Source organism: Hyla sarda, chromosome 11, assembly GCF_029499605.1.
Source record: "Hyla sarda isolate aHylSar1 chromosome 11, aHylSar1.hap1, whole genome shotgun sequence".
Taxonomy (NCBI): domain Eukaryota; kingdom Metazoa; phylum Chordata; class Amphibia; order Anura; family Hylidae; genus Hyla; species Hyla sarda.
This window is the reverse complement of record NC_079199.1, coordinates 50,303,142-50,328,589: the sequence shown is the minus strand read 5'-3', so window position 1 is coordinate 50,328,589 and position 25,448 is coordinate 50,303,142. Positions and strand designations below refer to the sequence as shown.

The 25,448-nt window shown below is 42.7% G+C and overlaps 1 protein-coding gene across 2 annotated transcripts in view; it reads left to right on the top strand.

The window, feature by feature from the left end:
• INF2 (inverted formin 2) overlaps positions 1 to 25,448 on the top strand; it is a 105,762-nt gene that overhangs the window by 57,981 nt on the left and 22,333 nt on the right. For both annotated transcript variants that reach the window (XM_056544942.1, XM_056544943.1), the window contains exons 4-12: positions 2,368 to 2,527; positions 13,194 to 13,227; positions 14,566 to 14,707; positions 21,068 to 21,209; positions 21,298 to 22,203; positions 22,293 to 22,435; positions 22,513 to 22,574; positions 23,308 to 23,410; positions 24,342 to 24,427. In XM_056544942.1, the coding sequence (XP_056400917.1) occupies positions 2,368 to 2,527; positions 13,194 to 13,227; positions 14,566 to 14,707; positions 21,068 to 21,209; positions 21,298 to 22,203; positions 22,293 to 22,435; positions 22,513 to 22,574; positions 23,308 to 23,410; positions 24,342 to 24,427 (1,778 nt within the window). The remainder of the gene's footprint in view (positions 1 to 2,367; positions 2,528 to 13,193; positions 13,228 to 14,565; positions 14,708 to 21,067; positions 21,210 to 21,297; positions 22,204 to 22,292; positions 22,436 to 22,512; positions 22,575 to 23,307; positions 23,411 to 24,341; positions 24,428 to 25,448) is intronic.

The following is a 25,448-nucleotide window of genomic DNA, read 5'->3' as shown; positions in this document are numbered from 1 at the left end:
AGGAAGGATTAAGATTTTTTAATAGAAGTAATTTACAAATATGTTTAACTTTCTGCCACCAGTTGATTTAAAAGAAAAAAGGTTTTCACCGGAGTACTCCTTTAAAGGAGTTGTTCAATATTTGAAAAATGCAGCTTCTTTTTTTGCCCAAAAAAACACTACTCCTGTGTCTGGTATTGCAGCTCAGCTTCATTGAAGTGAAGGGGACCGAGCTGCAGTACTAAACACAACCTATGGATAGGAGTGGTGCTGTTTTTGCAAAGAAAAATAAAGATGATATAGGTGCTCCCAACCAAAGACCAGAAAGAGGGGCACCCTGGTTACAGCGCTCTTTCACCTAACTGTAGTGGTTACACTAATAGATTTTATGTTAAAGGAGTACTCCGGCAAAAACTTACTTATCCCCTATTCACAGGATAGGGGATAAGTAGCTGATCACCGGGACGGACCCCTGCACTCTGAGGGCGCATTCACACACCATTTGTTCTTGCGGGTTTTCGGCTGCGTATTTGAAAGTGGGCGGGCTCTTCTTGGCTGTCCGAAGCAGATTTTCCGCGGCGGAATTTACGCTGGGGAAAACCTGTTGCAGTCCCTACTGACTTCAATGGGGCTTGCGGCGGATTTTCTGCAGCGCAAATTCCTCCGTGGAAAATCTGTTGCAGACAGCCGAGAAGAGCCTGCCCCCTTTCAAATACGCAGCAGAAAACCCGCAAAAACAAAGCGTGTGTGAACGCACCCTCAGTCAGGAGTACTTGTCGTCTGCCAGTAGATGGCACGCGCTTCATTCATTCCTATGGAAGCATTGATGATGCCCGAGAGCTGTACTCTGGTCATTTTGGGGCTCCAATAGGTGATCGTGGAGGCAGTTGATGATAATTTCAATGGCCAAATGTAATCCCCTAGTGACTCAATTCGTGATGGAATCAAAACTGCAGTCTGCTGTGTTGTCACAAACAGGGTCACTACATGGCCATTGAAATGAATGAGACCCACTGCTCTCTGTTACATTATATGTTGGCATCCTATTTTCGGCATGATGCTGATGGACAGACAGCTAAGGGTATGATCACACTGCATTCCTGCCCCTGTAAATTGTTTCCTGTTAACGGAGCAGCGGACTCCAATCCTTTCTATGTCCGAACGGAGTCACCTAGGGGGAGATTTATCAAAATCTGTCCAGAGGAAAAGTTGCCCAGTTGCCCATAGCAACCAATCAGATCACTTTTATTTTTAACAAGTCCTCTGCAAAATGAAAGAAGCAATCTGATTGGTTGCTATGGGCGACTGGGCAACTTTTCCTTTGCACAGGTTTTGATAAATCTTCCCCTAGGCTAGTGACTACTTTCTTAAAGGGGTACTCCAAAGGATAGGGGATAAGATGCCTGATCGCGGGGGTCCTGCCCAGTTAAAATCAGTCCCCGGAGCGTGTTAGCTCCGGGTCTGATTACCGGCGACCCCTCAGTGCAAACCTATGGGAGGGGGCGTGACAGCTGTCACGCCCCCTCCCATAGGCTTGTATTGAGGAGCAGAGCGTGACGTCACATGGGGGCGGAGGTGTGACATCACACGCCGCCTGCCCCGTGGTCGCCTGTAATCAGACCCGGAGCGAATATGCTCCGGGGACTGATTTTAACTGTGGTGCCAGAATACCCCTTTAATGTCTGTTCTTTTAGTGGATACATTCCAAACGGAGTCACTAGGGGAGTTCAGCCATAGAAGTGAACAGGGTCCAATGCTCCCGTGAACAGTATACCATTTTCAGCGGGTCGGCATGAACACAGTGTGATTTTACCCTCATGCTGGATAAGAAAAAAATTTCTGTTCTCTTCCAAAAACGCCACAACTATCAAGGTGCTTTGCAGCTCAACTTCAATGAAGTATATGGAGCTGAGCTGCAATACCGCACATAACCTTTGGACAGGTGGGGTGCTGTTTTTGAAAGAAGCCATATTTTTTAATCCTGGTTGGCTTTTTAGCAGCAGCACTGGTAAAGCCTTGCTAGTCCTTCATAGTCCAGTAGCGCCCACTGTGCAGGAATTGGACTACTCTCTTTCAAAAACAGTACCCCACCAGTTTACAGGATGTGTCTGGTACTGCAGCTCTGCGACATTTATTTTAATAGAGCTGAGCTGCAATACCCAACACAATCCATGGGCAGGTACGGCATGGTTTCTGATAAAAAGCAGCCATGTTTTTCTAACCCTGGACAATGTCTGAATTATCAGAAGTTTTTTCCTGTATAATTATGAATTCCTTCTCTGCAATAAGACATGTAAAAAAATAAAAAATTTAAAAAATTTAAAAAAAAACAATGCAGTAATGGACTGTGTAACATAATAGTCTTGTTTCACTCATTTCCCCTCGCAGGCCGTGAAGAATCAGCAATATCGATTTAGTGTCATCATAAATGAGCTCTCGGCAACGGATAATGTTCCTTACATGGTCACGCTGCTCAGCGTCATCAATGCTATCATACTCGGAACGGAGGAGCTGAGGCTGCGCGGACAGCTAAGAAACGAATTCATAGGTATTTATTGTTACATAAAATACTCTCTGCATGTTCTTTCTGTGCTATTTTATACATAGAGGCTATATCTTCCCTTAGAGAGCCGGGTGACAGTAGAAAACCTGGCTGCTTCTTTCCACAAACAATGGTACAGTGCAATACTTGTTCACGGGCTGTATCTGGTATTGCAGCTTAATCTCATTTATGTGAATGCTGCAATACCAGCCACAGCCGCTGGATATGAGTGGCGCTGTTCTTAAAGTGAACCCATGCAGAAGAAAAATTGAGCCCATAGCAACCAATCAGATTGCTTTTTTTTATTTATTTTTTTAAATAAAAACAAAACAAAAGGTGTTTTGATAACTCTCCACCTTTGACTTGAGCGATCTCTCTTTATTTGGGTATAGGGAGAGATCTATTTATCAAGGTTGGGGGGTGCAGGGACATCTCTGTCCATTTTAGGAACTGTCCAGGATAAAAGGAAATCCCCATAGCAAACATATGCTGTTCTGGACAGTTCATAAAATGGACAGAGATGTCAGCAGAGAGCACTGTGCTCGTGATATCAGCAGACAGTTCTGTGTTTCACAAAGAAAAGAGTTTCCACTGAAGTATTCAGCAGCTAATAAGTACAGGAAGGATTAAGATTTTTTAATAGAAGTAATTTACAAATTTGTTTAACTTTCTGGCACCAGTTGATTTTTAAAAAAAAAAATGAAAATTTTTTTTCACTGGAGTACCCCAAATGGCATCCATTACCATGCATAACAGTATATGTCGGCATCCCATTTTTGGCAGGATGCAGATAGATACGTCTGACAGAAGCACTAACATATAGCATGGAGCTAGCCTTACTACAGCATTATCCCACTCACCCAAAGGGAAAGGTCAGATGTAACGGATCTGGATATTTTACGCTGCGGATCTACTGATGACTGACCTTAGACTGTGCCTACTGCTTTGCCTGCTCGTAGCAACAATCCACCACTATGAGCAGACACACAGGGACCTGCGACTCGCAGCACATTTGCGCAGTGTACTAAGACATTGCAACTGCTCTTGGCCTAGCTTAGGGAGCAAGGGATGCAACTGCGATGTCTGTAACTAAACTGCGTGTGTGCGGCGACTGGCAGCTCCCTGTGTGTCTGCTTGTAGTGGCTGATTGCAAGCACAGCAGGAGGCACACTCCAGGGTCGCTCATCGGTGGATCTGCAGCGTAAAATACGCCACAGATCCGTTATGTGTGACCCTACCCAAAGGCAGTGTTTCACAACCAGGTGCCTGTAACCGGGCATGCTGGGAGCTGTAGTTTTGTAACAGCTGGAGGCACCTAATTTCCAGACATATGCACTATTTAAAAAGCACAACAGCCCCCATTATGAGTCTGCTTAAAATAGTGAATACATTCCGAACTGAGTCACTTTGGGTGACTCTGTTTGGCGGTATACGTGGTTTTCTAAACCTTTCTCAGTTCACCAATTCCTTTGAAAGCAAAATATCTCCCCCTAGTGGTGAGCTGGAGGTAAATGCTGAGTTGGATTCCAATTAATCAGATCACATTCACATCACCTGGTAAATGAATCCAGGACCAGATCCCATGAGACTCCCTGAGCCCCAGCAAACACCAACAGATCGGGTCTGTAGAATAAAACATTGTTACTTCTTATAACTTCACAGTTTTGAAATTTAAAAAAGGAAAAACAAAGTTAAAAACATTATTAAAAATTATGATGACTTCTTATTAAACCGTGAATGATGCAACAGATTGGGCTCCATCCATCAACTTTAAAACCAAACATCTCACCTGCAATCTGTAACCCAGCTCCAGGTGTGTGAGGGTCATGGGCTGAGAGTGGGGCCGGTCAGTCCAGGGTTGGTTGTGTCTGCCGCTGCAGGCCTCTGTCATTTCTATGTCATGAGTAATTTGCTTCTGTGGTCGATGCTGCCTACTGATGAATTCTGGTCAGAGTAAGTGATTGATGCATTTTGTATTAAGGTATAAGTAACATTTTAGCAAAACTCAATAATAACCACATTTTGGACATAAGGTGTTTGTCTATAGGGTGTAAAAAAAAATCTGTTTGGTTGTTCCTTGTTTTCTGTATGACACTTAAGGATTCATGCACACCACGTTTTTGCAATACAGTTCCCATATCAGGTTTTTGATGAAAAACAGATTCCTCAAAACCTGACTAAACTGTATCAAAACAGGTGTACAATTTTTAACCCATGTACGGTTGAAAACTGTAAACAGTTTGAAAAATGATGTCCGGTTGCATCCGTTTTTTTAAGAAAAAAGTATGTTTTTAACTTTTTTCCCCATTCTGAATTAAGTTTCCCTTGTTTGATTGAAATTCCAAGAAAAAAAAAACTGTGCAAAGTCAAAAACCTTAAGGAGAAAACCGGATGGAACTGGACGCACATACAGTTCTGTACAGTTCCCATTGACTCCCATGTTTAAAAAAAAAAAAAAAAAAAAAAAACGTATACAGTTTTTCACAAAAAAAACATGGTAGACTACAGTTTTTGGTACGGGTAAAAAAACGGACAAAACCGTATGTGATGCAAAACGGACTTAACCGGATCATGCCTTTGACATATGGTTTACAATGTTAAGTCAATGCGTATGGTTTTCTATACAGTTCCATACGGTTTTTAACTTGAAACCGTATACGGGAACTGTAGAGCAAAAACATGGTGTGCATGCAGCTCAACACGGCTAACACTAGTGCTTGTAGGGGAGCGGCAAGGGGATGTATCGCTCTGTAGTTTTGCCATTCAGGACTATAGGAAAGATGGATGATGAGTGTTGCGGAAGCTGTAAGGGCAGGCATATTGTCACCCATAGGCTCCTTAGTATAATAAATAACTTGTTTTTCACTTCATATTTCTGTGTGAAGAAGCAGTCTATAGAGTCCGATCACATTGACACAGCAGAAAGAAACAATGTTTAAACAGGTGCTTCTCCTTGTTCTAGGATCTGTAGGGGTCTTCACTTCTGGGCCCCCAACAATAAAATCTTTTGACATGTCTCTATGACATGTCTAAAGTTTGGTGAAGTGACAATTACACTTTAATGATATTCTATATCTAACCTGCGACTATGGCTGCAACACCGGTCACAGGGCCAAAGGTCATCGTGCCTAAATCGCAGCTAGTGGGATTGACTGCAACTCGAACATTGCCATTAACCCATCCAAGAAAAGTTACTGGTTGCATTCACTTTCATTAGATGCAATGTCATGTAACAAACAATCACTGGTGCACTACTCCAAATCCATATGTAATGCCAGGCACCCATAGAATACAATTCAGTTGCTAGAAAGCAAACAAACCATGGCAGACCAGTGTTTCCTTAGGTTACTAACACCCTGGGGGGCATTTATCATTGTAGGTGTAAGTGAAGCATTTATCATTGTAGGTGTAAGTGAAGCATTTAGCATTGTAGGTGTAAGTGAAGCATGTTTTCTGCACCCTTTTTTGTGTGCTGGTAATGTGTAGGAGCACCAAATTTATTAAAAGGTCGCAGAACATTTGATACATTTTGTGCCAGTGCACATTTTCTGAAATTTTACTCTTCACATACACCAAAAAGCTAAGTCTGGGCTGGTGTAGTTTAGAGACTTTTTGGTGGCTTTATTTATTTCCACTGATTTTGGCAATACGCATGATATGGACGGGTTTTATGAACTGCACCTTTTTGTGAAAAGGCACAGTTCATAAAACCCGTCCATATCATGCGTATTGCCAAAATCAATGGATTACAACTCAAAATCAGCAGAAATGTGTAAGCCAAAAGGCAAAAAAAAGACACAAAATAGCGCCAAATATAGATGGGGAAAAAAAAAGGGTAAACACAATGATAAATGCTGGCCACGGTGTTTAATGTTTCCATTAGAGGTACCCATTCTTGGGTAGATGTCGATATGTACTGTGGTTGGTAGCAGCGGTTACCATTTAGTTCAATGGGTTGTCACTTCTAATTGGGCAGTTCTCCTCTAGGATACACTATTTTAAAAGGACACAATACCATGGTCTGCTGTAACATGGAGTCCAGTTGTAATAATGTATACTAGTAGAAAACTGCTGGAAATAAATGCGGCCCACCACTGACTGCCACAGTGTTCGCCAGAATCCTTTATTTGGCAGGATGTCGACGGATAACTCTTGTTGGAAACACTAAACAAGGTGTGTTCCTAGTCATAGCTTTCGGCTGCACACTCATTGGATTAATAGCTACAGCATGTCTCCCAACCCCCTTATATACTTGCATGCTTGGCTGAGTGTGCATCCTTTCCAAATGGGGGTATAGAGTAGTAAGCTTAAGACTATGTTCACACGATAGAATGTCCGCACATCCGTGAGGACGTTCCGGACACTGCGGAGCACGGGCATGATATGCCAGCACATGGACTGCACAGGAATGCGCTGTCTTATAGACCTGAATGAATGTGTTCATTCTTTGTGCCAACACGGAAAATGGAATTTCCATGCGGGAAACATTTGGCAACTGTGCACAGTGCAGCAGAATCCCATTAAATTCAACGGCACTCTGCTGCAGCGGAATCTCTTCTGTGTGAACATGGCTTCAGGGAGGAGAGTCAAGAGGCTACAATGCACATTAGATGATCAGTGGGTACCTGGCACTAAGCACTCTGGGCACACGCCCCACCAGACCTTTAAAGTTACATCCAATATTGCCATATTGGTTTTCTTGAAACAGTGGGAGAAGAATATACAAGACCAAGAAAAATGAAAGGGCAGCAGGGTTGTCAAGCATCCATACATTCCTGGACAGTCCATAAAAACTGGGGACTTCTTTACCGTGTCCTTGAAAAAAGTTTACACATCTGTAATTTTCTTAAAGTGATTGTACAACTTGTTGCAATTGCAGCTATCATTTAACACAACGGTGTCTGTGATTTTTTGGTAAATTTTGTCCAGAAATTGAAAAAAAAAAAAAAAACTGGTTGACGACCCTTAGGCCATGTTCACACAACAGAGTTTCTAAGCAGAATCTGGCAAAAACTTTGTCTTGAAAATTCTGTTCCAGTCCTAGTACCGGCATATTCTGCCGGTGCTTGCTATTTGCAGAATTTTCTGCCAGGTCCACACAGCCTTAGGGGGAGTGCATATTTATTTTACTCCAGGGCCCTACCTACCTAGAGTCCTTCCCTACCATTAGGATTCCTCATTCACCATCCAGGTATCGTTCCCTTCGTATAGTTTATAGTAATGTCCCCGTTTGCTCTGTGACATGGGGTGCAGGATATGATTATTTCCCTGCACATCCTGTATTATCGCAGCCTCTCAATGTCATGTAACAAACAATCACTGAGCAGAAGAGACTCTTGAGACTGGTGTAAGCAGATGTTTCCTTCTCCTTAATGAAGTTTACAAGCAAATATTTTAATAGTTTGATAGCGCTACCGATCAGAAGACATGGAGGAAGCCTCTAGTATAAATCTAGCACAGACAGGGCGGGATTCTTGTAGATTGTAAATCCTTGCGAGCGGGTCCTCTCTCCCTCTGTCCCAGCCTGTCATTTACTTTGTTCATGTCATGTATACTTGACTTTATGTTGTTTCATGTATTTTAAAGGGGTACTCCGCCCCTAGACATCTTATCCCCTATCCAAAGGATAGGGGATAAGATGTCAGATCGCCGCGGTCCTGCTGCTGGGGAGCCCCGGGATCCCGCTGCGGCACTGCGCTCTCATTACAGCACAGAGCGCGTTCGCTCTGTGCGTAATGACGGGCAATATGGGGGAAGGAGCAGCGTGACATCATGGCTCCGCCCCTCGTGACATCACGGCCCGTCCTCTTAATGCAAGTCTATGGGAGGGGGCGTGACGACCGCCGCGTCCCCTCCCATAGACTTGTATTGAAAGGGGCGGGCCGTGACGTCACGAGGGGTGGAGCCGTGACGTAACGATGCTCCGGCCCCTGTACTGCCCGTCATTACGTGCAGAGCGAACTCGCTCTGTGCTGTAATGATAGCGGGGTGCCGCAGCGGGGATCCCTTGGCTCCCCAGCAGCAGGACCGCGGTCATCTGACATCTTATCCCCTATCCTTTGGATAGGGGATAAGATGTCTAGAAGCGGAGTACCCCTTTAAGCTCTGATCATATGTACCGCACCCTGGAATCAAATGTGCTCTACGAATAAATAATAATTTTAAGTGTTAAGTACAGTAATCCCTCAACTTACAATGGCCTCAACATACAATAGTTTCAACATACAATGTTCTTTTCTGGACCATCGTAAGTTGAAACCAGACTCAACATACAATGCTACAGACAGTCCAGATCTGTGATACCTGTCAATGGCTGGAAGAACCAACCAATCAAAATGGGCATTCGCTGGTAAAACCCCTGTATTACTGAAGCGTATGCACTGACTGGTGTCTGGTTGCGCCCCCTACAGTACAGGGAGGTATTACATGTTCTATTCACTTTACCTTTACCAGGGTTAGCTTCTCCTTTGGACACCAGGTGAGGGCGACTCCATTACTTTTTTAGGACACTGTGTACTGTACAGGACCCTGAAGAAGCTCCTGTCCTCTACATAGACCAGTGTTTCCCAGGCAGGGTGGCCCCAGCTGTTGCAAAACTACAACTCCCAGCATGCCCGGACAGCCTTTGGCTGTCCAGGCATGCTGGGAGTTGTAGTTTTGCCACAGCTGGAGGCTTGGAAGTTGTAGTTTTGCAATAGCTGGAGGCTCCCTGCTTGGGAAACACTGACATAGACAGTGATTTACAGCTCCCAGCAGTTCTTTCTTTCTTTTATATGTAAGGATTTGCTCTATCTATATTAGTTATCTACTTATTTTTCTTTAATTCTCACTTTTTTCCTATTTTTGGATGACATTTTGGGGCTTTAGAGCCAATTACCAGTTTTCCATAGAGTTATGGTCTCAACATACAATGGTCGTCCTGGAACCAATTAATATTGTAACTTGAGGGACCACTGTGTAACACTTTGGCAGTGCTTTGTAGGTATACAAATCACAAAGGCATACTGATTAGAGAGGAGCGAACTTACAGTAAATTCGATTCGTCACAAACTTCTCGGCTCGGCAGTTGATGACTTATCCTGCATAAATTAGTTCAGCTTTCAGGTGCTCCGGTGGGCTGGAAAAGGTGGATACAGTCCTAGGAGACACTTTCCTAGGAATGTATCCACCTTTTCCAGCCCACCGGAGCACCTGAAGGCTGAACTAATTTATGCAGGATAAGACATCAACTGCCGAGCCGAGAAGTTCGTGACAAATCGAATTTACTGTAAGTTCGCTCATCTCTAATACTGATATATACCAAGTCAAATCTCATAGTAACTACACTTGGTCTATTTCACAAACATATGTGTTTATTTTGCAGGAATCAAAAGTTTAGCAAGGAGAAAAAAAGTATTTCAGGAAAAGACTAAATGTAGTTACCAGGACACTACGTTTGGTAAATGGGCCTGGCATGGCACACATGAGCATATTTTGCCAATATACCAGCAACATTCAGCCCAAAAGTGAAGTAGATCCAGCCTAAGAACAGTAAGACTGTTACATAGGCAATTTGTTTTCCTACATTGGTTCTGGGGCTAACACAATGTTGATACATTTAGGTTTATTGGACTATTACATGGAACACACTAAGACCAAAATTAGCACTGGACCAAAATAACCCCAAGCTTGATAACCTGTCTTGGTCCTGAAATCCTCCCATACCATCAATTAACTTTGTTGCCCTCCTCTGCACCCTCTCCAGTTCAGTAAATAGGAGCAATACTCCATGGGGGGCATGTATCATTAGGTGTCTATTGTAGACACAGATCTACCCCCTTTACACTTCTTGTCTAATTTACACTCTTGCTCAAGATTTACAAAAGTTGTGCACGTCCTTTGATAAATTTTGTGCAAATATAGAAACGCGCCCTCCCCCCCCCCCCCCCCCCTCGCTCTGGAGGAAGTGCTGGAGCAGCAGTGTGCGCCGAACAAAACTCTGTCCAATAGTAAAATCATAAATCTTTACACAGGAGGAATTTCTCAAAGAATTTTGCACCCAAAAGAAATAAAATAAAAAATAGTTTGGCGCAAAAAGTGTCGACTACATTTTTAAAGAGCTTTGTGCTGCGGTTTACGCTGTTCACGTCAGTTTTGTAAAAGTGGGCGTGTCCACGTATTTTGTCTGCTTTACAGGATATTTTCAAAGGGGTGAGAGTCCAGTTTACATCAAAAATTTCACACCAGCTTTTTGATAGTGTAGATTGTTGTTTTATTTTAGTTTTCTTCTCATTTTAGATACGTAAATGAGGGAACCACACAGTTTTTTTTGTTTTTTTTTTAAACGGATAGGGTTCCCCCTATTTTCAGTATCAGCCAGATACCAACCAATCAGCAACAGCCTGATGTTACCAGGGTGGGCGAGGACCATTGTTCCTGGCCCTCCCCAGCCTAAATAATGCCAGCCTTTTACCGCCTGGGCCCAGGAGCACCATTTTTGACGCTCCGGACCTGTTGGTACCAGCGCTAACCCCAGCAGGTAATAATTTGGGGTTAGCGCTAGCTGATTTTGTGGCTAACACTAAGCCCCTGCTTAGTAATGGATTCCGTCTATAAGAAGGCTTCCACTGCTAAGTCTGAAAATTCAATTATAAAAAACACAACACATTGAAATTTTTTTTTATGTAAACCCTTCCCCCCCCCCCCAACCCTTCTTAACCATGTTATTGTAATAAAAAAAAAACGCTGGTCATCATCGCAGTCCACCGAATCTGAAATAGTCCTCCGCATTCAGTTATCTGAAATAAGAAAAGAAAAACAAGAAACATGGGTTAGTACGTTTTTTGTGCTCTCCCCTGGGGAGAGTGCATATAATGCAGTGTGTTCATAAACGGGGAGCCTCCAATTGTTGCTAAACTACAACTCCCATCATGGGGGCTGTAGTTTAGCAACAGCTGGAGTCTCCCTGTTTGGGAACACACTGCCAGAAAGGCTCTGTTCCCATAATGCAAAACGCATAATGAGAACTGAGTCAGGCCTGGACTGTGTTGCTCGATCTGTCCCCCTGCTCTTGGACTACTACTCCCATCGTGGGAGTAGTTGTAGTACGGGGATTATGAAATGTGACAGCTGTATACAGGAGCCGGCGGGCAGCGTAGTGTAGCCGCATGTGCCGCCGATTTTACAGTTAATAAATGCTAATCGCAGCTGGTCTCTGGAGAATGACCTGCTGCAATCTGCCCCTCAGCCCCTGGACTATTACTCCCATCATGGACGGAGTATGTCCATGATGGGAGTAGTAGTCCAAAAAGTCCCGCAGCCGGGGGATGTGCTAGTGCTGCAGTACTGCAACTACTCCCATCATGGGACAGACTCTGCCCGTGATGGGAGTTATAGTCCAGTGCCTGAGGGGCAGATCGCAGCAGGTCATTCTCCAGAGACCCGCTGCGACCCGCTGCAATCCGCATTTATTATGTTAACAAGCCGGCAGCACATGCAGCTACACTGCGCTCCCCGGCAGCTCCAGGCGGGGAATACTGTATACACTGTCATAATTTCATAATCTTCGCCGCCGGGAGATGAGAGCTCTGATTGGTGAACAGCTATTCACCAATCAGAGCTCCTGTCGGTGACGATTATGAATTATGAGCAGTATACAGGAGCCGGCGGGGAGCGCAGTGTAGCCGCATGTGCGGCTTGTTTGTTAACTTAATAAATGCGGATCGTTGGAGTCTCAGCAGAATGACCTCAGCCCCTGGACTATAACTCCAATCACTGACTAAGTCTGTCCATGATGGGAGTAGTAGTCCTAAAATTCCCGCACCCGGGGGATGTGTAAGTGCCATCCCTCAGCGCTGCGGTACTGCAACTACTCCCATCATGGGACAGACTCTGTCCATGATGGGCGTTTGTAGTATAGGGGCTGAAGGGCAGATCGCAGCAGGTCATTCCCCAGAGACCCACTGCGATCCGCATCTATTAACTGTAAAAGCCGGCAGACCATGCGGCTACACTGCGCTGCCCGTTGGCTCCTGTATACAATGTCACATTTCATTATTCCCCCCCCCCCCCCCAGGAGACAGGAGCTCTGATTTGTGAATTGCTATTCACCAATCAGAGCTCCCGTCTCCCGGGCGGGGATTATGAAATGTGACAGTGTATACAGGAGCCGACGGGCAGCGCAGTGTAGCCGCATGGTCTGCCGGCTTTTACAGTTAATAGATGCGGATCGCAGTGGGTCTCTGGAGAATGACTCAGTGTGATCTTCCCCTCAGCCCCTGGACTATAACTCCCATCATGGGCAGAATCTGTCCATGATGGGAGTAGTAGTCCAAAAAAGTTGTATATATTATGTTTCCAGAATGCAAAGGGGAACACAAGTTTCACATTCTCAGATGCTTTCTGACACGTGTCCTCCGAGGTGGTGTATATTTGTGCAAGAAAAGTGCTTTTGCGCATTTTTTTGCGTTAAAAAAACACACTTAATCCGATTCTACAGTAGAAAGTGCTCTATGGTAAACTTAACCGTAGACATGGCTATGAAGAATTCTATCAGATTTTGCGCAAAAAAACGCAAAAAAAACCTTGCTTAAATTTTTGTATAAAAAAAAATACACAAAAAAAAGCTCTAAATACAATGCTAAATTCCCCTCCATATGTAGTCTGAGTAGTAACATTGTTATCCTTATTACAGGTCTTCAGCTACTGGATGTGTTAACAAAATTAAGGTAATAAACATTCAATCCACCTCATTTATAAATGATGTAAAAAGTCTGACAGCTGTAGCCATGAAAAGAATGCTAAATATCTAACAAATATTGGAGAAATTTATCAATGCTTTGCACCAATATTTTGGTGTAATTTGCACAATTTTTCCTTCACATGCTGGGGGTGTGGCTTAGCTAAAGTAAGGGTTTTAGACATAATCATTATTTATGACTTTTTAAAAATTCACAAAGTTATTGTGCAATCTTGCTTCACTTGATGTGAGTGACATCAAAGTCCACAGGGCAAAAAAGTGACTAAGTTATTAAAATGTATGACGATGACAAATTAAAGGGGTACTCCGGTGCTTACACATCTTATCCCCTATCCAAAGGATAGGGGATAAGATGCCTGATCGTGGTAGTCCCGCAGCTGGGGACGCCCGTGATCATGCACACGGCACCCCGTTTGTAATCAGTGCCTGTAGCGTGCTCGCTCCGGGTCTGATTACGGGCGACTACAGGGCCGGCGGCGTGTGACATCATGCCTCCGCCCCGTGTGACGTCACGCTCCGCCCCTATTCGCAAGCCTTCGGGAGGGGGCTATTCTGCTACATCTGTATGGTAAATTTATAAGAAATGTGCCACAAATGTGAACAGGGACAAGGGTGACAGGCCAACATTAGCTGTGCTTGGCTATCTCCGGCAGCTCCAATGTATGGAGCAGCAGTGTACACAGCATCCACTACTCCTTTCTGATGAGACCCAATAGAGAAAAAGAAACGCAGCCGCACATCCACAATTTGTATTTTGATCTACTAGCTAACAGATTGTTAGTGTACATTTTGATCAAAAAGTACAAGCCCACTCGCCACGTCAAGGCGACCTATTTAGAGTGGGTCCCTAACCCAACACTGGTGTAGTGCCGGGCGGCGGCCACCACCACCGCAACACCATGCGCAATAAACTCCCCTACCCTAGCACCAGCTAATATCTTCCTAAAACAGCACCACACCTGTCCTCAGGTTGTGGGTGGTATTACAATTTGGCTCCATTCCCTTTAATGGAACTGTGTTGCAATACCACACATATCCTGAGGGCAGGTGTGGTGCTGTTTTGAAAGAAAAGCAGCTCTGATTTCTTAGTCCTAGACAATCCCTTTACTGAATTGACACTATGGCTGTACAAGCCAATAACATCAACAGAAAAAAGCACAGGACAGCATATCCTATTTAGTGGTCGCCCTCCATGTCTGCACTGTGAAACCCTGAGCTAAATATTGCTATAAGGAATGTTAGTCAGATGTATGAAATTATACAATATACATTGACTTCTTGTTGATTTCCTTTTCTTTTGGTTCAGGGATCAGGAGGATGATGACTTGTTAGTTCAAGCCTCTGTGTTTGAGGAAGCCAAGTCGGAGGATGATGAAGAACTTCTTAAGATTTATGGAGGGATTGATATGAACAATCATCAAGAGGTTTTCACGACGCTCTTTAACAAAGTATGTGTGTCGTTCCATGTAGTGGACAGTCTTGTACAAAAAGACCCAAGGGTCATTGCTGATATGGCAAATGATTTCCATAGATCTCATTATTGCCCCTTTATAAGATGGGGCTTCAAGTATTATTACTGTTGTAAGATTTCTAGTGGAGGAGTAGTATAATGTCCATATGAAAAGCAGAGTAGCCTCAAGCTTTCTTTAGTCTACATGAGAGCACATATATACTAGTCATGATCCAGTTGTTCTCTTAGGTGGCAGATGCAGCGCTGACTGTTTGGGTCATAAATAAAAAAAAATTTAAGGTGTTAAAATTGTCTATTGTCTATTGGGTTACCCCTTGGAAAGTGTTGGGGCTACTCAACTGGTAAAATGTGTAATTTAGTAGGCACATGTAAAATATTGACGCACATAGAAAGTTCTCTCCTTTTATTTCGGAGCACAAAGCCAGACTTCAAGAGGATTTAGGAATTCAGCGGCACTGACTGGGACGGACACAAGTCAGGTGCAACGACTTGAGGTAAAATACTTTTTATTTTGAGATGTAACTCGTTTCACTGCTCAGGTGCAGCTTCCTCAGGCATGTCAAGTAGGGATAAACCTTGTGGTTATATACATGAAAGTTAAAGGAGTATTCCAGGGAAAAACTTTTTTTACATATCAACTGGCTCCAGAAAGTTAAACAGATTTGTAAATGACTTCTATTAAAATTTTTTATCATTCCAATAATTATCAGCTGCTGAAGTTGAGTTGTTCTTTTCTGTTTGGCAACAGTGCTCTCTGCTGACATCTCTTCTTGTCTTGGGAACTGCACAGAGTAGAAGAGGTTTGCTATGGGGATTTGCTTCTACTCTGGACAGTTCCCGAGACAGGTGCTATCAGAGAGCATTTAGACAGAAAATAACAACTCAACTTCAGCAGCTCATAAGTACTGAAAGCATTAAGATTTTTAATAGAAATAATGTACAAATCTGTTTAACTTTCTAGAGCCAGTTGAGATATATAGATATATATATATATATATATATCTCTATATATCTATCTATCTGATTTTTTTTTTCCTGGATAACCCCTTTTAACCCTTCATATATCTAATACAAAAAAATTCATTAAAATACATATACGAAAGTAACATAAAAGTACAATTATGTGCATCTATTGTAAATAAAAATGACAGTCAGAATAATCATATAATTTTTATCTGTTATAAAAAAGGTTTATTAAAGAATAAGAGACGCAGTGGAAAATGCTGGTCGATATTCACATTAAAGGGGTACTCCACCCCTAGACATCTTATCCCCTTTCCAAAGGATAGGGGATAAGATGTCAGATCGCCGGGGTCCCACTGCTGGGGACCCCCGGGATCTCCGCTGCGGCTCCCCGCTATCATTACTGCACAGAACGAGTTCGCTCTGTGCGTAATGACGGGCGATACAGGGGACGGAGCAGCGTGACGTCATGGCTCTGCCCCTCGTGACATCACGGTCCGCCCCCCTTTATGCAAGTCTATGGCAGGGGACGTGATGACCGCCACGCCCCCTCCCATAGACTTGTATTGAGGGGGCGGGATGTGATGTCACGAGGGGCGGAGCCATAACGTAACTATGCTCCGGACCCTGTATTGCCCGTCATTACGCGCAGAGCGAACTCGTTCTGTGCAGTAATGATAGCGGGGAGCCGCAGCGGCGATCCCCGGGGGTCCCCAGCAGCGAGACCATGGCGATCTGACATCTTATCGCCTATCCTTTGGATAGGGGATAAGATGTCTAGAGGCGGAGTACCCCTTTAACTCAATCGCACAAAAATTTGGGTCCTGTACACGACCAATATACTGTATCCTTTTTGCTCTAATGATCTAGTATAACACCAGCTGACAATACCAGTGTGAAGAGGTGCCTAGAAATTACCTTTTATTGGTTCCATTAAATTATAAAGCAAACGCAGTGTCTCAAGTGCTGTATATACAGGTATGGTTATTCTAGTTACAATCATAAGAACTGTTAAAAAGTTAATGATTACGCTAATCTGGAGTGCTAATATTGAGTCAAAAGCACACCTCGGGTAGCATAGAATGTCTCATAAAGACAATCTACTAGAAACACTCCCTCAGTCATCCAAGATAGATGCCTGGACCTCCCAACGCATTTCTGTCACCTCTTTCTGCAATGTCCTCAGGGGAGTTTAGAGCATAAGGAGTATAAATTGCGCTATCAGGATCTGTTAGTCAACACCCTAACACGACCAGAAACCAGACATATATTATAAATCACAAGTTATGTTCAATTCCCCAGTTAGCTCATTTGTTGGAGTCAGCTCCCAGCAAGGGTCCGTCCTGTAAAGAGAAACATACAGAGGGGCAGCATCATAATTGTGCCCAATCCAGATAGTTTGTATCCATATGTTAAGGCATCTCTGCTCACTCATGCCCTCCGGCTGGTTACCCTGCAAGAAAAGAACAATAACCCTACTCAGAATACATAGATAGAGGTATACCTGCAGGGAGAAAAGTCTGCTCCTTCTGGAGAGTACTTACAGTTCTGTGACTCCTAACTGGCAGCGAAGCTGGCATCTGGAATATCTGCTCAGGAACGCTACGTCACATCCGACACGCCCACCCTGCTTCCTCGGGTGACGCGTCCACGGGCAGTGCATAGTTTCATGCCCTATCCGCTCCGTGGATATTGCCAGGTATGTCTGTTAATAGTCTGTTAGCCTTACCCGTGTATCCAGACCTTCCGTTACGTTCTTAGACTCCTTACCTTTGCCACATGCCTTGACCTTCTGCTACGTTTGACTACGCTACTGCCTTATTCTACGGTACCTTGCCTTGCCCAGCTACCTGTGTGGTCGAGCCGTGTCGGGGGTAGCGGCCTGCGTGTCATCTGCTACAGCAAGCCCATCTTGCATTGCGGCAGGCTCTGGTGAAGACCAGCGGCACCTTAGACTCCGCTCCCCAATACTGTCCGAGCCATCTGCCACACAGGTTAGAGGATCTACATCCAGCTTTGTTACAAAAGTAGTTCCTTGTTAGTACGAAGTTCAGTAAACCAAGAAGCAGCCTATTGTGCTCTTCCAAAAATGCCCCCCCCCCCGAATGATAGATAATAGGATACTGCTTGTAAACCCACACAGTGGGGTATGGAAGAGTACAAAGCCTCGACATCAATACTTGCCATGATCATATCGTCATCCAGACTAAGTCCCTCAATCTTATTAAGAGGGTCCATAGTATCTCTCAGATACAACAGGAGGGACAAAACAAACTGCCATGTGGTACGGGGACTATTAAAGTGTAAAAATAAAAGTATTAAAAAATTGAAAAATCCCCTCCCCCAATAACAATTTTAAATGTCCCTTTTTTCCATTTTGCCCACATAAAGTGTTAAAAATAAATAATTAATACACATATTTGGTATTGCCACATGCATAAATGTCCGAACTATTAAAATATAATATTATTGATCCCATTCAGTAAATGTTAAAAAAAGTGCAAAATTGCTGCTTTTTTTGTCACATTTTATAAAAAAAAATTAAAAGAAACTTTGTTTTATACACACGTGGTATCAATAAAAAGTTGGTGATCAAGAGCGTGCATGCGCTCGAAGCGCGTGCATGCGCTCGAAGCGCGTCCATGTTGCTGTGTATCACTGGCTAGGCTGTGAATGTTATGCATGCAGAATATTTTATGCTGCTGAATAACAAATAAATCGATGTTTTATTGGAATTGCTGGATCAATTTTCCTCTTTCTCAACACTGTGTATCAAACCAGGCCAGGCTGAGGATCTGTGCAAGACCAGTGGGAGGTGAGCTGAAGATTTCTACTTTTTCTCCTTTGTTGCATCAATAAAAAGTACAGATCATGGTGCAAAAAATGAACCCTCATACCGCACTTATACGAAAAAATTTTAAACATACTAATTTGGTTAAAAAATGTGTGATTTTTTTTTTTTGCGCAACTGGTTCTTGAGGTCAAAATGGGCTTTGTCCTTAAAGGGTTAATGAGCACACAGCACAAGCAGTGGCTTTTAGACAACCAGCGCACAACCAGGATCTGTCTGAACAGTGTCATGCGGTATTTTCTTAAGTCTACCCGGGGCAATTAAATTATGAAGATTTTTGGGACTTCTAAATGTAATACTAGGGGTACAAGGTACCAGATCTTATAAAACCGGGTCACCAAGAATAATAAGCCAGTTTGTCTGTATTTTTATTTATTTTTTTATATTTACTGCTTCAGTAGTTAGTTATAAAGTAAAATCTAAAGTTGTGATTAAATGTATTTTTCATGTTGTTAATTTTTTTTGTTTTCTTGTAATAACTAATAAATAAAATGACTAAATAAAAATGAACAACTCAAAAAATACATTTAATCACAATTTTTGAGTTAACTTTATAACTAACTATAATAATGAAGCGGTAAATATTTTTAAAAAATTGCAGAAAAACTGGCCTATTATTCTTGGTGATCCAGTTTTAAAGGATCCGGTACCTTGTACCTCTAGTATAATGTTTAGACATTCCAAAAATCTTCATTTGACACTGTTGAGACAGATCCTGGTTGTGCCCCATGCGGTAAAAGCCACTGAGATTTTCGTACAGCAACAAATCACAGCTCAGCTAACGAGCTCTGGTAAAGTGAAAGCTGAGCTGTGATTGGTTACTGTGGGAAAATCCCTCCATTTTTTTTTCTCACAGTTTGATAAAACTGGGCCAGTGTCAAATTTTGCTTCCTTTCAGACACAAAAAACATTTAAAATTAAGGGTAACCTTAAATGTGAGACAAATTATGCGATCTATTTGTTATCTTGCAGTTGCGATTTACAATATGTGGGCCGCACTGTTCAAATGGTCCGGTCCTGCATTAATAAACATAGGTGGAACATGAAACATGGTTTCATGTTCCATAGTGTCTCAAGACACTTCACAACTGTTCATCACGGTTTGTTGGATTCGTTGTGCTTAAAAATTAGAATCCATTCCGAGTGACGCTCCTAATAGAGACCAGCGGCTAATAAAGAATCATTTTGGATTCACAAACTTGTTACTTTAGTGCTCCAAGGTCTTAATAAAACAATAGAAAATATTTGGTGATTTAATATCTATTTTAATATATATGCAAAATAGAAAATATTTGATGGTTTTGCATTCATTGCTACTATCGAAGCAAAATTATTCAGATCCTTCTATATGTAGTGGTTTAAGTGAAACATAGTTTTAGGTTTTCATATAAGTGTCCATCAGCAAAGATGATAGATGACCGGGCACTGCTTGCATCTCTAGCGAATGGACATAAAATAGAAACAGTATCGGTTTGTAGCAGATGGGGGTGGGTGCGGTAATTTCACAGTTCCGTAGTGGTGCTGCACGGTAAAGTAAGAGTCTGTATACAATGGATAGAAAGGGAAAGGAACGGAGCACACACCTGGTGGACTTGCTGTGTAGATTTATTCATGGATTACATCCAAACAAATCAGCATCCCATCACCGTGTGGTCCGGGCAGAGCTGGAGCGGCAGGAGCTTTACACCTGGATGACAACGCTGTTTCACGCTCAGAGGCGTTTCCTCAGGTCCCTAAGTGTATTGCCTCCAACCATTGTTCTTTTAATATATGTGTATATAGTTTTGAAGTAATTTTATATTTACAATGTATCCGTGGAACATTAGGAAAAACTAAATTGATATTAAAATATGAATATTGACCAGCGTTTTCCCGCTGCGTCTTTGTTCTTATATAAACCTTCTTTATGATAGATAAAAATGATGGTTATTTTGACTGGCATATGTAATTTTTGTTACAATAGATGCACATAATGATACTTTTATGTTACTTTTGTATATGTATTTTAATGGATTGTTTTGTATTGGATATATGAAGGGTTAACTCTCGTGTACATATCTACAAGGTTTTCCCCCTACTAGACATGCCTGAGGAAGCTGCACCTGTGCAGTGAAACGCGTTGCATCTTGAAATAAAAAGTATTTTACCTCAAGTCGTCGCACCTGAGTTGTCAGTTTAGGTCAGTGCCGCTGAATTCCTAAATCCTCTTGAAGTCTGGCTTTGTGCTCCATGTTTACAGGAAAGGCTGCAGACGGGACAACTGATAACTTTACAAAGTGTTGTCCATTGTTGTGTATGCAGGTACACAACCTGAGTTGGTAAGTCACTGCCTACCCCCTCCCTCTTCTTCACTAGATTGCGGGTGATACACCACATGGAGTGCCTTTGTTTTCTCTTTTTAGATTTCCTTTTTGTTTTGGTCAGTGCATTCTGTTGATACATTTCCTTGGCTAATGATCCAAATTTTCTTCATTATACAACTTTTTGAAGTGTTTGTTTTGTGTATTCTTTGGTATTTTGCAGGTGAGTTGTTCACCATTATCGGTCCAGCTACTCTCCATATTGCAAGGTTTATTGCACTTTGATGTGTCACATCCTTCCAGTCCATTACTGTGGGAAGCTTTGGAATTCCTGGTGAACAGAGCTGTATTGCTCGCAGATGACTGTACGTAACACCTTTTAAACCCAGAGATTTTTTTTTTTATACTTTAGTTTGTCTAATTAAAATGTATTTTCTTCACTCCTATGAACAGGCAAAAGTAACAACCTTGAGGAGGTCATGAATAGACTTATAGCTTCCAAAAAACAAAGTAAACAAAAGACCAAAGATCAAAATATTGAGATAGTGCACAAAAGTATACAGACAGACAAACCCAAAGATGAGACTTTTAAGGACAGTTTATCTGGTCATAAAACAGCTGAATCCTCAAATGGTTCTCAGGAGATTTCAGTGATTGAAAAGACTTCACCAGGCCTTTTATCTGGAAGCCCTCCCTCTCTATATCCATTGCCTGGGAGCCAGTCTACACAATCACCACCTCCTCCTCCTCCTCCTTCCATGGAGGGTTTACCACCTCTTCCTGGCAAGGGTGGATTTCCATCTCCTCCTCCTCCAATTCCAGGTGCTTTGGCATCACCACCACCACCTCCTCCACTTTCTAATATGGGGGTATTATCTCCACCACCACCCCCACCACCTCCTCTTTTTGATGGAATGCCACCTCCCCCTCCACCACTTCCTGGTCATTCTCCTTCTCTTCCAGGGATGGGTGGTTTTCCTCCTCCACCACCTCCTCTTCCAGGGATGGGTGGTTTTCCTCCTCCACCACCTCCTCTTCCAGGGATGGGTGGTTTTCCTCCTCCACCACCTCCTCTTCCAGGGATGGGTGGTTTTCCTCCTCCACCACCACCTCTTCCAGGGATGGGTGGATGTCCACCCCCTTTTCCAGGTACTGGTGGCCCACCTCCACCACCGCCTCTTCCAGGAATGATGCCGCCACCACCACCACCTCCAGGGGGCTTCTTGGGTGAAGAAGTTGTTGTTGCACATTCTGCGTATTCTTTGGGTTACGCAAGACCATCCTGCATTAACGTCAATAGGCCATCGTTAAAGATGAAAAAACTGAACTGGCAAAAATTGCCTCCTAATGTTACCAAAGGTATGCCCCATCCTTAATTTCTCCATTTATATACATAATTATCTGTTATACAAATGTAAGGAGTCTCAATGTGACTTCTTCTCTTTAAGATGGACAGTCTATGTGGTCTTCAACAAGCACCATTGAAGAAACTCCAGAACCTAATTACTCCAGCATTGAGCAGCTCTTCTGTCTTCCACAAACTACCGTCAAAGACAAAGCAGCGGCACCAGCAAAGAAACCTCCAAAAGAGGTATAGTATAATCATTCCTTATGCGTCACAATCACGTCACATTGATTTCTTACAGTTATATGCTTTGTTTTTTCTAGATTTCATTTTTGGACCCTAAAAAAAACCTCAACTTAAACATATTTTTAAAGCAGTTTAAATGGTAAGTCAGTGGTGTATGATTTAATGGATGACCGTGGATTCTATTGCAGTCAGGTGTTGAAGACCTGATTGATAGCAAACATGCAGCTCCAGGGTTGAAGCTATAGTGTTGTAGTAGTGGCAACCAACCCCTGATGTCTACAGAACCCCAAAAGCCTTCTAACGCACCAGTAATATAACTGGCACGTGCTTGGTAGGGGATCTGCATTAGGCCCCAGAAGCTTTACATAACACCAATGATCATCTCCATTATGATATAACTGTGGCTTAGTATGGCTAAAAGAATATTGTTTTCTGAGCTTCAGTCATCTTCCAATGCTAACTTTTTCAAAATTGCTAGACAAATAAAGGTCAACATAATGAGGGGATTAACTAAGGCTGGTAGTTATAAGCTGGTCTTAATAAATCCTCACCAGAATTTGAGAGATGCACACCTTTCAATAAATCCGGGCACATCTGTGGTTGCCCTGTGCTCCTTTCTGAGATCCATAGCTAATAGATGGTGTAGATTTCATTTACAACCAGATCTGCTGGTGCGAGAGACTACACATCCCTTTACACTGAACCCAACCCACGTTTTGAAAAAATGTTGCGGCTGGTGTAAAGAAACCAAAAAGTCACAAAATTTTGCCCAAGATCCGGTCTTTTGCACCTTTTCTATGCGTAAACATTGACTCACAGACTTGATCAATTCCACTTTGTGTTTTTTTTTTTTTTTTTTTCGTTTTTTTTAGTCCCAATGAAGAAATAATTGGTCTGATTGAAAAAGGAGATCGCTCCAAGTTTGATATTGAGGTTCTAAAACAATTCCTCAAGCTGCTTCCCGAAAAACATGAGGTAAGTGCAAACTATTTATAACCTAATCTATTCATGGATGTAAAAAAAAAAATTGCAATAGATTTGAAGGAACTTGTGTTGTCTTTTGGGGAGTTATTTATAGAAGTTTACACCATTTTATTATAGACATGGGGGGAGATTTAGATTTATAAAGGATATCAGACTGGTTTTTCCCTTCTAAAATTGTCGCACAGAAAGTCGCAGTCTAAATACATGTGACTTTTTCGCGACTTTTGCTTTAAAGGATTTTTAGAACATGATGTATTCTAGTCTATTTTTTAGATGGAAAAATGCATTGGTGCTGAATTTATCAATAGCGACTTTTCAGCAAAAAGTCGCATTGGCCGAAAGTACGCTGAAATGTCAGACCATGCTGGAGCAGGTTTAAATACAGTATAAAGTGTAGATCCCGAAGTCTGTGCGCAGAATTTATCAAGAGCCGTGCGCCTTTTAATAAATTAAGCACACAATACACCAGCCTTAAACTTTGTAGGTTGGTCTATATTGATGCGTGAAATAGACAACTTTGATAAATTCCCCCCCCCCCCAATGGACTCCCACAGACTACCTGCATAAGTCACACAAGGAACCCCCAGGAACTCCCATAGACTTGCACTGAGGGAGCGTGGCCATGGTGTCACGAGCCTGAACGTTCTAAACGAATGCAGCAGGGAGATTGCGGGGGACCCTAGCAGCGGGACCCCAGTGATCAGACATCTTATCACCTATCCTTTGGAGGAGTAACCCTTTAAACTCCCCACCCAAAAAAAATAAAAATAAAAGTTTTGTCTATATACGAAGACATGTAATTTTGATTTGCCTTAATCTGTAACAGCTGACCTTATAGGGGACAATACTCTAAATTATAAAATGTGTGATGTTAATTCTATTGCCCACATGCATAAATATAGACAGTCATTTTTGCTTTTAGGTGGAAAATATAAAGGCTTTCCAAGAAGATATATCCAAGCTTTCAAATGCCGATCGGTTTTACTTGTTGCTTCTTGGTGTTTCAAAGTAAGTGGTTTAGGAATTTCCCTTGTGTACAATAAGCTAAAGATATCCAGAAGTAAATGTGAGAAAATGCCACATTGGTCATCCCATAAGGCCAATCACCCATAACATTAAAACAACTAACAGGTTAACTAATTTAACATGAATTGTCTAGTGACAAAGGTTCTTGCCAGGTGGAGGGAGATGTCAGGTAGCAAGTGATCAGTCAGGTCTTGAAGTTGATTTGCTGGAAAAATAGGTAAGTGTAAGTATGTAAGCATCTGATCATTGGCCACATTGTGATGGCTAGACAACTGGGTTGGAGCATCTACAAAAGGGCAGGTCTTGTGGGGTGTTCCTGGTATTACATGCTTATTAACTACCAAAAGTGATCAAAGAAAGAGCTCTTGGTGACCTGGCAATAGGGTCATGGGCACCAAAGGCTCATTGATTCGTGTGGGAAGCAAAGGCTAGCTGTCTGGTCTGATCTAAAGAACTACTATAGAGCAAAATGCAAAAAATACTATAGAGCAAAACGAAAAAGTTCCAGCTATGATATAAAGGTGTAAACACACAGGGCATTGTGTAGCTGCATACCATTGAGAGTGCCCATTTTGATTTCTGTCCACCACCAAAAGTACCTACAGTGGGCATGTGAGCATCACAACTGGACCATGGAGCAATGGAACAACTTAAAGGGGTACTCCGCTGCTCAGCGTTCGGAACAAAATGTTATGAACGCTTAGAGCCAGCTCCGGGGCTCGTGGCATCACACCCCCACCCCTCGTGACGTCATGCCCCACTCCATCAATCCAAGTCTATGGGGTGGGGCTTGACATCAGGAGGGGGCGGGGTCATGACATCACGAGCCCCGGAGCCAGCTCTAAGCGTTGGGAACAAAATGTTCCAAACGCTGAGCAGTGGAGTACCCCTTTAAGTCAACCTGGTCTGATCATACTGTTTTTAGCATGTATGGACAGCCAGGTATGTTTGTGGTGTTTCCCTGGGGAAGAGAGGGCACCAGGATGCACTAAGGAAGAAGATA